The 15,086-nt window shown below is 34.3% G+C and overlaps 1 protein-coding gene across 1 annotated transcript in view; it reads right to left on the bottom strand.

Annotated features, from left to right (window-relative positions):
* LOC108740780 overlaps positions 1-15,086 on the bottom strand; it is a 225,751-nt gene that overhangs the window by 179,493 nt on the left and 31,172 nt on the right. Inside the window, exons 6-7 of the mRNA XM_025979956.1 lie at positions 8,050-8,371; positions 6,813-6,987 (exon numbers count right to left, since the gene is read on the bottom strand). Of these exons, the coding sequence (XP_025835741.1) occupies positions 6,813-6,987; positions 8,050-8,371 (497 nt within the window). The remainder of the gene's footprint in view (positions 1-6,812; positions 6,988-8,049; positions 8,372-15,086) is intronic.

Below are 15,086 nucleotides of genomic sequence, written 5' to 3'. Positions count from 1 at the left end.
TCTATGGCTGTTGAACAAAATATCAGTAATTAAAAATTATTTTTTCTGCTTTTTGTATCGATTTGCTATTAAAGTTTTTTTAATTTTTTAAACTATAATTTATTATAGTGTTTAGTCAATAATTTTTTAAAGTGTGACTATATATATTCACATAAAAATTGGCCTTACGGTTCGCGATGTGCTTTCAATTTCCAACATTCAAATTTTCAAATACATAAATTCACTGTATCGCAAATTCGTATAAATTCTTTCAAAAGTTTCCTTTATGTACACAGACATGCACTCGCAGTGGAACGGCTATGCGATTTCATTTTAAAATATCGCGCTCATAATATTCACAAACGGATACTGCGAGACTATTTGTATTTCATCTCTGGAGTATTCAATAACAAACAGATTGTAGTGAGTTTGCCAGCAGAATTCAATATTGCTACGAATGCAATTTCGTATGCGATTTTCGACACATATTTTTCCGAAATATAAACGCAAGTGGACAGGTCATTTGAAGCTAAATCAGCGGGTAAATACGAAATTAATATAGCCGTTATAGATCCGCTTTGATTTTTGCATCACCAGCAATTTCGATTTCAAATCCATTTTTAAAATACATACGAAATAATGAAAGCATAATTTTGTTCTACCTCATTTTAGTGAAAGCCTATGCTATAATACTCATTAATAAGGTTTAAATTATGGGTCGACTTCATAAAACAATTATCGCTACTACTATTTAAGAGTGCATGTTTGGTGCACGACTCTGTACGGGTGTGAAATGTAGACGATGGGCTCGGCGAAAAAGAAAAGGTTAGAAGCGCTCGAAATATGCTGTTAAAAATGAAAAGAGCAAGAGGAAAATAGGGCGCTATGGAAGTTAATCATAAATAAGGGAGATAGGTTGGTAGAACACCTTCTTAGGCATGAAGGGCTAGTCAGAGATATATTACATTACAGGCAAAAACTGGAGTAAAAAGAGAAGTAGATGTAGACCTAAATTACATTTCTGTTCGCAAATAGTTAAGGATATGGAATGTTCTAGTTTTAGGGAAATGCGAAGATTACCTCAGGATAGGAAAAAGTTGAAATGCTCGTTCAACCAGTGTTAAGGCTCATGACCTTTGATGATTATGATGATGATGATGATCATATTTGGTGGTGCTAAATAAATATTTAAATATACATAGGGTAAATTTTTTTGATAGTATGTGGGCTGTAAAATTTAAAAATTAAATTATAAAAAACAAATTAATAACACATTGGGGACAAAATAAAACGCTTTAGAGCGATTACTCATACATAATTAATTTTTGGGCAGTATCGAAAACTATTACTAAGTATTATTATTATTCATAACTGTTTTTCACTGAATCCTTATTATTAATTTTATGTTCTAAGTGTACACATTTTTATATATTTATCCGTTTGTGTATATGGATGTAAACAAACCGCAAGGCAAAGTTGTAAAGCAAAGTGCACATTGCGGACGATATTTCACTTTAAAGTGTTACTTTTCCATCTTGTTTTCCATTAGGTACAGACACATATACATTTTCCATTTTTGACACTTGAGAAACTTGAGGAAATTTACATTTGAGAAAGTTTTATCCACATTTGGAATGAAGCTCTATAAAAGTTGATAAAATTTAATAACACAAAACTCGAAGGTGAAGTAGCTGAACGGCATCGTCTTCTTCAAATCAATCATCCTATTCGATAGTATTTGCTCCACTTTTGCAATGCAAGTGGAAAACAATGTATTCTAATCACGTAGCTTCGCTTCTGGCGTAAATGATTTCTTTCAATGAAATTGCTTCAGCCATTTCTCACTTTGGATTACGATTATTGTGATTTTTGATTTGGAAAACGTGCTAGACATTCTTAAATTTGCAGGTTCACCAAAATGATTTATAATTTATTGCTGTAGATACGTCATTGTTTAACAAAGTAAGTAATATCCCCAAAATTAAGCAAAGGTCAGTATAAATAGTTGCAAATTGTGACTGTATAAAATAATAATTATTGCCATCATAATCACATAGGGTTGTCAGTTTGAAGATTAATTAGTTGAACTCTCATCTTCGTTCTTTTGTATCCTGAGACAATGTTCGTACTTCCCTAAAGCTACGGCAGCTCACATGCTTAATTATTTACAACCCCACTAGAATTTAAGGGGGATGTCCCATGTAGCGTGCGGGCCTCATGTGGCTAATGAGGAACATGCCGATATAGGAATTTCCCCGTAGATAACTTACATTTATTACAATCAATCTTATGGGGGCTCGATGAGGCAAATCCGTTTGAAAATACTCTCGGTAAAATGAAAAAAAACTTATAATAATAATCCGCTTGCTCAATTATGTCGTCGTTTCAATGAAATCTTTTATATTCGCAACGAACCAACAAGTGTACTTCCTGATATTGTTATTATAAGACAACTGAAACCAGACGCATCAGGTCGAACAACAGTAAAACGATTGCAATTTAAAGTATTATTAACTACAAAACAGACCAATAACACAATCTTATTTAAGAGCAAACAAATTTTACAAACAAGGATATATGTATATATTGTATTTTTTTCATTAATAATAAAGTTCATTTCTCCGAAAATTTTTAATGGGGTAGCAATAATTTTTCCCCGCGGGGGCCACATGGGGCCCACAAGAGGAAAAGTGGCTACCCACTTAGGGACCCTACCTGCACCCCTCTCAAAATTCTAGTCGGGAAACGATAATTTAACTGAAGTGTTCTTTTACTTTTCTTTACTCCTGTATCTACTTCTAATATGCGACTAATTATCCTTAATATTTAGGAAGGTGTCGTGCCATCCTTACATGTTTTTTTGTTTTATTGACCTTCATAGTGCTCTTGTTTCCTACTGTTTTCCCAATACCTCCTCATTTCCAACTAAGTAAGTTCACGTCTAACCGTAAGTCGCTTCTAACTTTTCGTTTTTTTAGCGCACCTACCATCCATGCTTCACACAGAGCAGTACATACAGTTAATTACTTATTTATTATCGACTTTATAAATCCGTTCAAGAAAGGATAATACAATGAAGAGATACTGGCATCCTGGTTGTAACTAAAAACGTATTAATTTCTTGATTCGCAGTATAAGTTTAGTTAATTAATATGATAGTGTTAAATTCCGAAAATGAAATTGGTAAACGAATTACGTGGTAATTCTCTCCAATATCAAAGTTTTGTCGGATATCGGTCCGTGTAATGGTGGTAATGTATCGCATGTGTATTAGGTATACGTAAACGTGGTAACTTTAGCAGCGAATCAATTTCAGTTCCAAACTTTTCATCATATGTGTACTGAACCTAAATCAACAAGTTCATTCGATTGTTCGGAACTTATACAGATTTGCTCTAGATATTCGAACCCAAAAATTAAACACTTTTCATATTGAAGGAGGCTTCAGTTTCCCGTTAGAGCTTCGATAAAAACTAGGTTTAATATTGTATGTTTTTCAATTTTTCTTTTCCCTCTATTTCCTCTTCATTCTTATGTTTACGCTTTCCGTTTGACTGATTCTAGTCCTGTTATGATTATTTTTGGATGATGTGATACTGATCCTGTGGAAATAACGCACGATTTGGAGCAATTGTGCAAATCTATCTGTGGGATTTTTTTTAGACGAATGCAAACCGTATATAAAAGTTTAATTTATAAAAGAATATGTACACAGATTTACAAAAAAAGGTACTTCTACTGTGACTTCTTAACCGATTTTAATCCTGCTAACCAGGAAGGACCCTTTCTTTTCTTACCCTCTCCTGCAACCATGGAACCGACGGCTTATCTGCTATGCTATCTCCCTTTTTAACTTAGTACCTACGACTATGCTATAGTTAGGACGTTCAACATTTACTATCTTCTTTCGACTTATTAACTAGACTAGGGCAGATGCTAACTAAACATCTACTTTTACTAACGACAGACGTAAAAGGGAATATCATAAACATAGAAGAGAGATGTCAGGTAGGAATTGCAGCGGATACATAAATAAAAAGGAAAAACATTATAGGAACTGATGTGTAACAGAGAGAGATGCAGACAGACAGAATTTCAGCATGTTACCAGCATCCGACTTTAAAGAAAGTTCAACATTCTCAGGAATTTAGGAAAGGAATGACGCCCGTTAAAGGCAGTTATAATCCGACCCTGATCTTCTACGTACCTAAGCAACCTCTAACCGCTGCACCGATTGCTATTACTCAGTTATCTCTTTTCACTTTGTATTCGTGTTCAAAACGCAGCAGATGACTACAGTCCCAAATGGAAACAAGAAGGAAGATACTTCCATTCTTACAGATAAATTATTGCAGATTTTCCCAACTTTCATTGTCCCAACTATACTTATTCTTAAATGTAAACTAGAATATTATTTACTATACCTAGTGTTCTTGATTTTAAAAATCTTCCACAAACAAATTTCGTGTGATTTTTATTGTACCTACGGTATAAAATGTGTATGTAGAAATCAGATTTACCTGTTTCATCAATATGATCATAGTTATTTTGGACTTGTCAACTTTACTGTCGCATATTTCGATTAGAAGTAGATTAAACATATTAGACGTTGCTTTTTTTCACGAAAATAATTATGACGCTTGGATGAGATCTTAATTATGATGATATGGGAAAATCGAACATTTTACTCTTACAAGTGAGAAATATTATCGTACACAGCAAACAATACAGTTGTAATCTTAACTTTTCGGACACACGTCTGAAAGGAAACAGAAATTGCAACAGTAAAATGAGATTTAACATGCAATAAAGTCGTATCTAGTTTAAATGTTCTTCTTTCCGGCAATGCCCAGCGATGAAATCGTAAAGGTGGTTTATGTTCAGGATAATATCCTTGCAGTAAAATGAGTACATCCGGGTTTATAGTAGTTATAAATGTGACAGTTCAACTGGACGTCAATTTTCGCATTTTAGTTGCGAACAATTGCATCGGTTTAATTGGATAAGATTGCCGCTCAGCTGAGAGCTCTTTGAGAAGTCAAATTGGAATTAATGTTAGCTGGATTTATCTAACCAGGCATTAAACCATTACGACGTATGCGCTTACAGTAGTCGATGTTGTAAATAGAAACTAATACCAAAACCAATATACACTATCACTATGAGCTAATGATGAGATTTACTCCAATTTCCGGTGACTACCAAATAAAAACCGTTTAAATTAATGGTTACCCATTGTGCTGCAGTTGTACACAGGGTGTTTATCACCGAAATATGAAATTATACTATATTGAATAATGTGGCTATAGTTTTTGACAATAAAGTGTTTTTGTTCAGACTTTGGTAATTGTCCAGAATTGGAGCTCCAGAACTAAATCGCTCCAAATTTTTTTTTATCGATTTCTGGTCATTATGCATAAGAGAATCAGATATTAGAAGGTGGGGGAGACAGTTCTTTATGACTTCATAAATAAAAAAAAATTTTTTGAATGATAATGTTTCAAAATTGCCCCAATTCTGGATAATTACCTGCATCGGTGACGTTATTGTTTAGTTAGGTAGATTTCAGACAGATTGGAGTTTATCTAATACCACTGCTCGTCGGAGGCGTTAGAGTATTTTATTCACAGAAAGCATCAGTCTTATACATTTCCTAGTACAATATCGGAATTTCATACAATTCCTATAAATGTAGAACGATCGGAAATCGATGAAAAAATTTTTCTAACGATTTTGGTCTGGAGCCGCAATTACGGGTAATTAGCGAATCTCAAACATTTCGCCCTATTTGTATTTTATTAACAATTTGATTCCTGTCTATATACTCAATAAGATTGTCATGATTCCTCATTTTTACATCCTTACACTTATCTTATTAATTAGGCGATAGACATACTCATTTCCAACATAGTTTCATATTTAACGAAAGTTTAAGTTTCATACTTATTGAATTGTAGATATGCTTCGTTATCTGTTTTGTGCTTAAAAGTGGAGTTCAATTTTTATTTCTAACCACTACAAACTGTTACACCTCCAAGAAGAAGGAAAGGAATTCTGAAGGACTCGTGTATTTTTTGTAAAAAATATCGATTTTCGCTCACTTTCAAAACCACCAATGATCTTTCCCGAAAGAAACAGAGAAAAAAAGAAGAGCTTTCAACTCCGTGATATCGCATACACTTTATCTATTTACTCTTGAAACGCGCTTTCACTTTTTGGGTTTTACACAATTACGTACATATATTTTCTTGTCTCAGCCCTTGGTAAGAAATATCTTGCGTAGTTTTTATTCGTCAATATTTTGGTGTAGCATTAATGGGAACTACAACGTCTCCTTTTTGATATGTCATGTATACCTACCTACCTTTATCATATTTTTTATCTTACTAAGGGGATATTGAATTCCTATTTTGCTGTCCCGTCTACTTTAAAAAACACTGGGTGAAAATTCAAACTATTTTCTAATTGTTTATTTTGTTGTTTTTTGTTTTTTACATTTACTGTTCTTGTTAATCCCCAAGATTAGGATTATCCTATAATTATGTGTACAGATTTCTAATGCATTTTGTGTCCTTTAAAAGAAATTCCTTCTGAAGATCCCATAGAATTAATTAATTTGTGTACGAATAATTACATTAATTTATTCATTTAATTATTTTCGTCCCCTCCCTATAAGTAGGAGTCTAATAGCGCCCCCGACTTCGTGTGTGTTTCCCGGAAAATGCATTTTCGTTCCAGTCGTCGACTTTCCAATTTTAATAGTTGGTTATTTGCGGTTGTACGATTGAAATGAACTTTTACAGTACAGAAGCGCAATAATATGGCCTACGTACCTGGAGGCACATGTAGCCAGGGTTGTAGACGTGATCGCAGCTACAGTGGCACGTTGCCGCCCTTTGCTGGCTACCCATCAGTTCGAATATTTGCTCTGGATCGCAGTCGGCCTCGGCGGCGTCCATTCCATCTCCTTGTTTCCGCTTCCGCCTTTCGCTGTTATTACCGTTCGCCCTGAAATACGATCGTTCCCGTTAAAACACACGCATACAATCGAGGAGTCGCGATGAGATATCGATAGCACTTCATAAAATCGAAATAACTGCGTGCCTGCGAATCCTGATTTAGATATGGCGAAAGAAATAAAAAGGATCGCCTATCTCGATATTAAATGCGTATAGATTTTCCGATTTAAAAGAAGAATATCGGTAATTGTTATGTTTTTGCCTATTTCTCTTTTTCATTTTTTTTTTCAACGTGTAAAAGCTGTAGATGAAAATTTCCTCCACTTTGTTTCCAAAATACCAGCCAAAACAGTATATCTTTCTTATCTTTTAAAAACAATTCCGATTGCTAAAAACAAAGTGTAATCCAACGTGGTTTATTCGCGATAATCCACCAGCGCATTTTGGTGTCACTGGTAGTGCTTTTTAACAGGAACATAATATGGACATAGCCCGGATATAAACCCTCTGAATTATTTTACTGAACTAGAAAATTGGAAGATTTGAATTTAAGAAATCGGCTACTTACTGCATAATGTAATTCAATAAAAAACAACCCTGCTGCTATCATTGAAAGAGTTCGGAGGTCAATGAGGACAATATTGGAAAGATGCTTTCTATAGTTAGCCCCCAGTTGGGGGTAGTTATTTTCAACAGTTTTTACAGATTAAAAAGCTTTATATGTGATATTTAGATTGGATAATAAAACGTTGTTATTGTTGAAGTTACAATGTGTTTCTGAAACCTTTAAAAGTGACTGTCTTTGTCGATTCTGATTATAATTAAATCTGAAACGTTTATAAGTGACTGTCTTTGTCGGTAGGTAGTGATTATAATTAAATTAACTTTAAATCCATGCTTGACATTTACGCACAGAGAAACTTCGCAAAGGTCACCCGTAGGGAATATCCGCATACTTATTATACTTAATAGTAAATGAGAAGAGAAAGGGCACGTTCTCGCCTTCTATACAATATTCAACAGGTGACGACCACGTCATCGTGTACATTGTACATGTGTGAATGAGTGTAAATAGGTGGGTGGTTAGAACAAGTTGATTGTGTATGCTAACCTGGTGCTGCTGTCGCTTGTTCTCGTCATGACCTTGTGGCCACCGGGGCCCGCGTGTCCCCCAACCACCCTTCGGAAGCCGTACTCATCGGTCCCCAGCAAATCCTTGTCAAAGTCGGTCGAAGCACTCACCGAACAATTCTCCTCACGATAACTGTCGTATAAAAGGGCATTATGACCCAAGTGGGTGTTAATAATTTCGGGTGTGTGTTGCATTCTTCGGAGGGACGCATTCCTTTGGAATTTCGCCCCGGATATTGCCGGAGGGTCACACCCTCTAGCCGTCACCGCTGTTGCTTGTTGCTTTCCCGAATCGACGAAACCTGCACGTCTTGAGAAGAGAAATTGACAATGTAAAAATATGCGACAAGCAAATAAACAATTTATAATATTATAATTCATTTACTTTCTCTAGCGATTTGTCCCTTCCAATGTCTTGGATTGTAGAGAGAAAAAAGCTCAGTATACTCTCGACTCTTGTTCATTAAACATACTTTTTCATACAGTACCTGCCAAAAGTTTTGGTCAATCATGAATAGTAGTGCGAATCGAAAACAAGCGTTAAAGTCTTTAATATGTCTCCAAATATAAATAAACATCTGGTTGATATTTTCAGTAGATATTTACAGTAGTAATTGGTACCAATAGCAGCACATTTGAGCAATGCAATTTTAGTGGATAAAATGGTCAATTTTTCCGTGCAGTACTGTACTCTAAGAGTTTGGCCGAGAGTTGTCTCGTTTCTTTTCTACTTTGCGCCGGCAAACTGAAGGTCACATCGCTACAGAAACTAAACGAAATATACCAACTATTATTTAATGAGTTATAAGAATAAGAGAACGTTAGTTCCTGGGTCCACAGAACTTCATTTGATTTGAATTTTAATGACTTATTGAATTTGATGCAAAAACAATTTTGCTATTACCAGATTAATATTAATTAATCTTCTATATGCATTACATTTGAAATGCACGAATAATTAAAATAAAGTATTAATAATGTTGGCTTACAATTAGTGGTAGACACATTTTTAAATTCATTTTTATGACGTTAACTTTGTATAATTGATATAAATTTGAACATAATTACATAAATAGAAATATCGCATTGTTGTTTACATTGAATTACCTGTGCAAAGGTAATCCATTACGGTAATCAAAAGAATTTCATTATAGCTGGTTTAATTGTTTAACCGACGTATTTATTGCCAAACATGATTTAAATGCAATTTACAATTCAAGGAAAACACTCGCTGAAATTGCACGTGCATTGTTTGTTTAAACAAATTGCATTCGTATTTGTGGTGGTTGTTATCAATAGGACTAATCGGTAATAATGTTGGAACGTAACACAATCCTCTCAACGAACGTTTCTGTGTGGAAAATTAATTTAGGTACATTTTATTTTCTGACTCATTCAACTTTTCATGATTTTCACTTTTAATTCCAATTTGCGAGTTATAGTTTTTATTTTTATCAGTGTGTTAAAAGAGTATATTGTTTTATGCCCTGTTCTCAAAAATGTTTTTGTGCCTATTTTTCGAAATACTCATTACTCACAACAATTAGTCCTGCATAGGAATACAAACCAATTTCTGTGAGCCAAGACTGGTTAATTACAAACAGAAAAGCAAGGGCAAAACTTTAATTGCTTTAATACTTGTCTTTGTCTACTTTCGATCTGGATCAATCTGGATATTGTTCCCTTGTATTTTCTTAGTTTCTTCAACTATCATTTAGACAAGTCAGAAATATAATTTTCTATGATCTTGCGCTTGTAGTGTTTGGGTCATTGTTTTCAAAATTGAAACAGAGAAAAACAAACATTACCTTCTCATTGGCATTTTTACAAAAATCTAAATTTAATAACTTATTTAATTAAATAATTATTTTAAGTCGGTTTACGTTTTGTTAAAGCATACTTGTTACCATTAGGTTTATTTCAGTAAACATCGAATTTAAAGTTTCATCACAATATCCTGTAAACTATAAAATGCGTTGAATTATGTCGTCATCTGTTTTATATACATATCATGTTGAAATTGCGAGCAACAGAGTGGAGGATTCAGAATCCTTTTATGTCACCTCGCGATCCTTAATTTAATGCAGATGAATGATACAAAGTTTCTTGCAGTTGTAGTCACGAGTTTTGAAGACAAAGTCTGATGATACATCGAACTACCAAGTGCTATTATACGAAGTCGTTGGGAAGGAATCGTGAACTAAGGATAATGTAGTATAAGGAGAACTCACCCTCGAAAATGATAATGACACTAAATAGGTAGCAATCTTTTCTTTAAACTTGTGGATAAATCCTTTATTCAAATTATTTTATTGGAAGTAACAACGTTTAGAATAGAGACCAATCTTTGATTGTTTCGGTGTTCTGAGTGTAAATTGTCGTCAAACTTTGAAGCTTATACTTATGTTTTTCTTAACAAGTTATTGTAGTAACTAGCCAGAATTATTGAGTTGTATATTTTCGATGCTTAGAGGTAAAATAATATAGGTTAGAAAAGGCATTATAATAGGGACAATTTGGAAATTCCAACAGGATTTTTAAATGTGTATTATGCTTGGAGCACGTCTCTACAAATGCAAAACGAAAACGTGCAGAAAAGGAAAAGTTAGAAGCGTTTATGATGTGATGTTGCAGAAGGATGATTAGTTTTGGTATTGGCCTTGGTCTTGCTTATTCACGATTGGTCTTGATGAAATACTTCTTGTCTTGGTTTTGGTCTTGTTGACATAGTTTTGGTCTTGGTATTAGCCTTTATTATTAATTTTATGTTCTAAGTGTACACATTTTTATATATTTATCCGTTTGTGTATATGGATGTAAACAAACCGCAAGGCAAAGTTGTAAAGCAAAGTGCACATTGCGGACGATATTTCACTTTAAAGTGTTACTTTTCCATCTTGTTTTCCATTAGGTACAGACACATATACATTTTCCATTTTTGACACTTGAGAAACTTGAGGAAATTTACATTTGAGAAAGTTTTATCCACATTTGGAATGAAGCTCTATAAAAGTTGATAAAATTTAATAACACAAAACTCGAAGGTGAAGTAGTTGAACGGCATCGTCTTCTTCAAATCAATCATCCTATTCGATAGTATTTGCTCCACTTTTGCAATGCAAGTGGAAAACAATGTATTCTAATCACGTAGCTTCGCTTCTGGCGTAAATGATTTCTTTCAATGAAATTGCTTCAGCCATTTCTCACTTTGGATTACGATTATTGTGATTTTTGATTTGGAAAACGTGCTAGACATTCTTAAATTTGCAGGTTCACCAAAATGATTTATAATTTATTGCTGTAGATACGTCATTGTTTAACAAAGTAAGTAATATCCCCAAAATTAAGCAAAGGTCAGTATAAATAGTTGCAAATTGTGACTGTATAAAATAATAATTATTGCCATCATAATCACATAGGGTTGTCAGTTTGAAGATTAATTAGTTGAACTCTCATCTTCGTTCTTTTGTATCCTGAGACAATGTTCGTACTTCCCTAAAGCTACGGCAGCTCACATGCTTAATTATTTACAACCCCACTAGAATTTAAGGGGGATGTCCCATGTAGCGTGCGGGCCTCATGTGGCTAATGAGGAACATGCCGATATAGGAATTTCCCCGTAGATAACTTACATTTATTACAATCAATCTTATGGGGGCTCGATGAGGCAAATCCGTTTGAAAATACTCTCGGTAAAATGAAAAAAAACTTATAATAATAATCCCCTTGCTCAATTATGTCGTCGTTTCAATGAAATCTTTTATATTCGCAACGAACCAACAAGTGTACTTCCTGATATTGTTATTATAAGACAACTGAAACCAGACGCATCAGGTCGAACAACAGTAAAACGATTGCAATTTAAAGTATTATTAACTACAAAACAGACCAATAACACAATCTTATTTAAGAGCAAACAAATTTTACAAACAAGGATATATGTATATATTGTATTTTTTTCATTAATAATAAAGTTCATTTCTCCGAAAATTTTTAATGGGGTAGCAATAATTTTTCCCCGCGGGGGCCACATGGGGCCCACAAGAGGAAAAGTGGCTACCCACTTAGGGACCCTACCTGCACCCCTCTCAAAATTCTAGTCGGGAAACGATAATTTAACTGAAGTGTTCTTTTACTTTTCTTTACTCCTGTATCTACTTCTAATATGCGACTAATTATCCTTAATATTTAGGAAGGTGTCGTGCCATCCTTACATGTTTTTTTGTTTTATTGACCTTCATAGTGCTCTTGTTTCCTACTGTTTTCCCAATACCTCCTCATTTCCAACTAAGTAAGTTCACGTCTAACCGTAAGTCGCTTCTAACTTTTCGTTTTTTTAGCGCACCTACCATCCATGCTTCACACAGAGCAGTACATACAGTTAATTACTTATTTATTATCGACTTTATAAATCCGTTCAAGAAAGGATAATACAATGAAGAGATACTGGCATCCTGGTTGTAACTAAAAACGTATTAATTTCTTGATTCGCAGTATAAGTTTAGTTAATTAATATGATAGTGTTAAATTCCGAAAATGAAATTGGTAAACGAATTACGTGGTAATTCTCTCCAATATCAAAGTTTTGTCGGATATCGGTCCGTGTAATGGTGGTAATGTATCGCATGTGTATTAGGTATACGTAAACGTGGTAACTTTGGCAGCGAATCAATTTCAGTTCCAAACTTTTCATCATATGTGTACTGAACCTAAATCAACAAGTTCATTCGATTGTTCGGAACTTATACAGATTTGCTCTAGATATTCGAACCCAAAAATTAAACACTTTTCATATTGAAGGAGGCTTCAGTTTCCCGTTAGAGCTTCGATAAAAACTAGGTTTAATATTGTATGTTTTTCAATTTTTCTTTTCCCTCTATTTCCTCTTCATTCTTATGTTTACGCTTTCCGTTTGACTGATTCTAGTCCTGTTATGATTATTTTTGGATGATGTGATACTGATCCTGTGGAAATAACGCACGATTTGGAGCAATTGTGCAAATCTATCTGTGGGATTTTTTTTAGACGAATGCAAACCGTATATAAAAGTTTAATTTATAAAAGAATATGTACACAGATTTACAAAAAAAGGTACTTCTACTGTGACTTCTTAACCGATTTTAATCCTGCTAACCAGGAAGGACCCTTTCTTTTCTTACCCTCTCCTGCAACCATGGAACCGACGGCTTATCTGCTATGCTATCTCCCTTTTTAACTTAGTACCTACGACTATGCTATAGTTAGGACGTTCAACATTTACTATCTTCTTTCGACTTATTAACTAGACTAGGGCAGATGCTAACTAAACATCTACTTTTACTAACGACAGACGTAAAAGGGAATATCATAAACATAGAAGAGAGATGTCAGGTAGGAATTGCAGCGGATACATAAATAAAAAGGAAAAACATTATAGGAACTGATGTGTAACAGAGAGAGATGCAGACAGACAGAATTTCAGCATGTTACCAGCATCCGACTTTAAAGAAAGTTCAACATTCTCAGGAATTTAGGAAAGGAATGACGCCCGTTAAAGGCAGTTATAATCCGACCCTGATCTTCTACGTACCTAAGCAACCTCTAACCGCTGCACCGATTGCTATTACTCAGTTATCTCTTTTCACTTTGTATTCGTGTTCAAAACGCAGCAGATAACTACAGTCCCAAGTGGAAACAAGAAGGGAGATACCTCCATTCTCAAAAAACAGGTTTACCTGTTTGATCAATATGATCATAGTTATTTTGGACTTGTCAACTTTACTGTCGCATATTTCGATTAGAAGTAGATTAAATCATAGAAAGACATTGCTTTTTTTCACGAAAATAATTATGACGAGAGATCTTGATTATGATCAAATGAGAAAATCGAACATTTTACTCTTACATGTGAGAAATATTATCGTACACAGCAAACAATACAGTTGTAATCTTAACTTTTCGGACACACATCTGAAAGGAAACAGAAATTGCAACAGTAAAATGAGATTTAACATGCAATAAAGTCGTATCTAGTTTAAATGTTCTTCTTTCCGGCAATGCCCAGCGATGAAATCGTAAAGGTGGTTTATGTTCAGGATAATATCCTTGCAGTAAAATGAGTACATCCGGGTTTATAGTAGTTATAAATGTGACAGTTCAACTGGACGTCAATTTTCGCATTTTAGTTGCGAACAATTGCATCGGTCTAATTGGATAAGATTGCCGCTCAGCTGAGAGCTCTTTGAGAAGTCAAATTGGAATTAATGTTAGCTGGATTTATCTAACCAGGCATTAAACCATTTCGACGTATGCGCTTACAGTAGTCGATGTTGTAAATAGAAACTAATACCAAAACCAATATACACTATCACTATGAGCTAATGATGAGATTTACTCCAATTTCCGGTGACTACCAAATAAAAACCGTTTAAATTAATGGTTACCCATTGTGCTGCAGTTGTACACAGGGTGTTTATCACCGAAATATGAAATTATACTATATTGAATAATGTGGCTATAGTTTTTGACAATAAAGTGTTTTTGTTCGGACTTTGGTAATTGTCCAGAATTGGGGCTCTAGACCAAAATCGCTCCACGTTATTGTTTAGTTAGGTAGATTTCAGATAGATTGGAGTTTATCTAATGCCACTGCTTGTCGGAGGCGGGCTGATATGTTAGAGTATTTTATTCACAGAAAGCATCAGTTTTATACATTTCCTAGTACAATATCGGAATAATTGAGATTCCAGACCAAAATTACTCTAAAAATTTTTTCATCGATTTCTGGTCATTTCTGAGGGTTCAATGATTATGTTTGAGATGGGGGAGACACCCTTTTTTTTATTACAGCATACATGATAGGGTATGGTGCGTGTATAACTATTTGTTCTTTTAATATTAGATAATAAAAGAGTTTTATACAGTAATAATCGTGAGATAAGGAGATTAAAAGGTTGTATAACTTTTAACACCCCCCCCCCTTCCGCTCCTGTACTCCTCATCCATCTCTTCCCGTACCTACAGTTTAGAACTGTGATT

This window comes from Agrilus planipennis, unplaced genomic scaffold (assembly GCF_000699045.2).
Source record: "Agrilus planipennis isolate EAB-ADULT unplaced genomic scaffold, Apla_2.0 scaffold22, whole genome shotgun sequence".
In the NCBI taxonomy this organism is placed as follows: domain Eukaryota; kingdom Metazoa; phylum Arthropoda; class Insecta; order Coleoptera; family Buprestidae; genus Agrilus; species Agrilus planipennis.
This window is presented reverse-complemented; position numbering and strand designations above follow the sequence as displayed.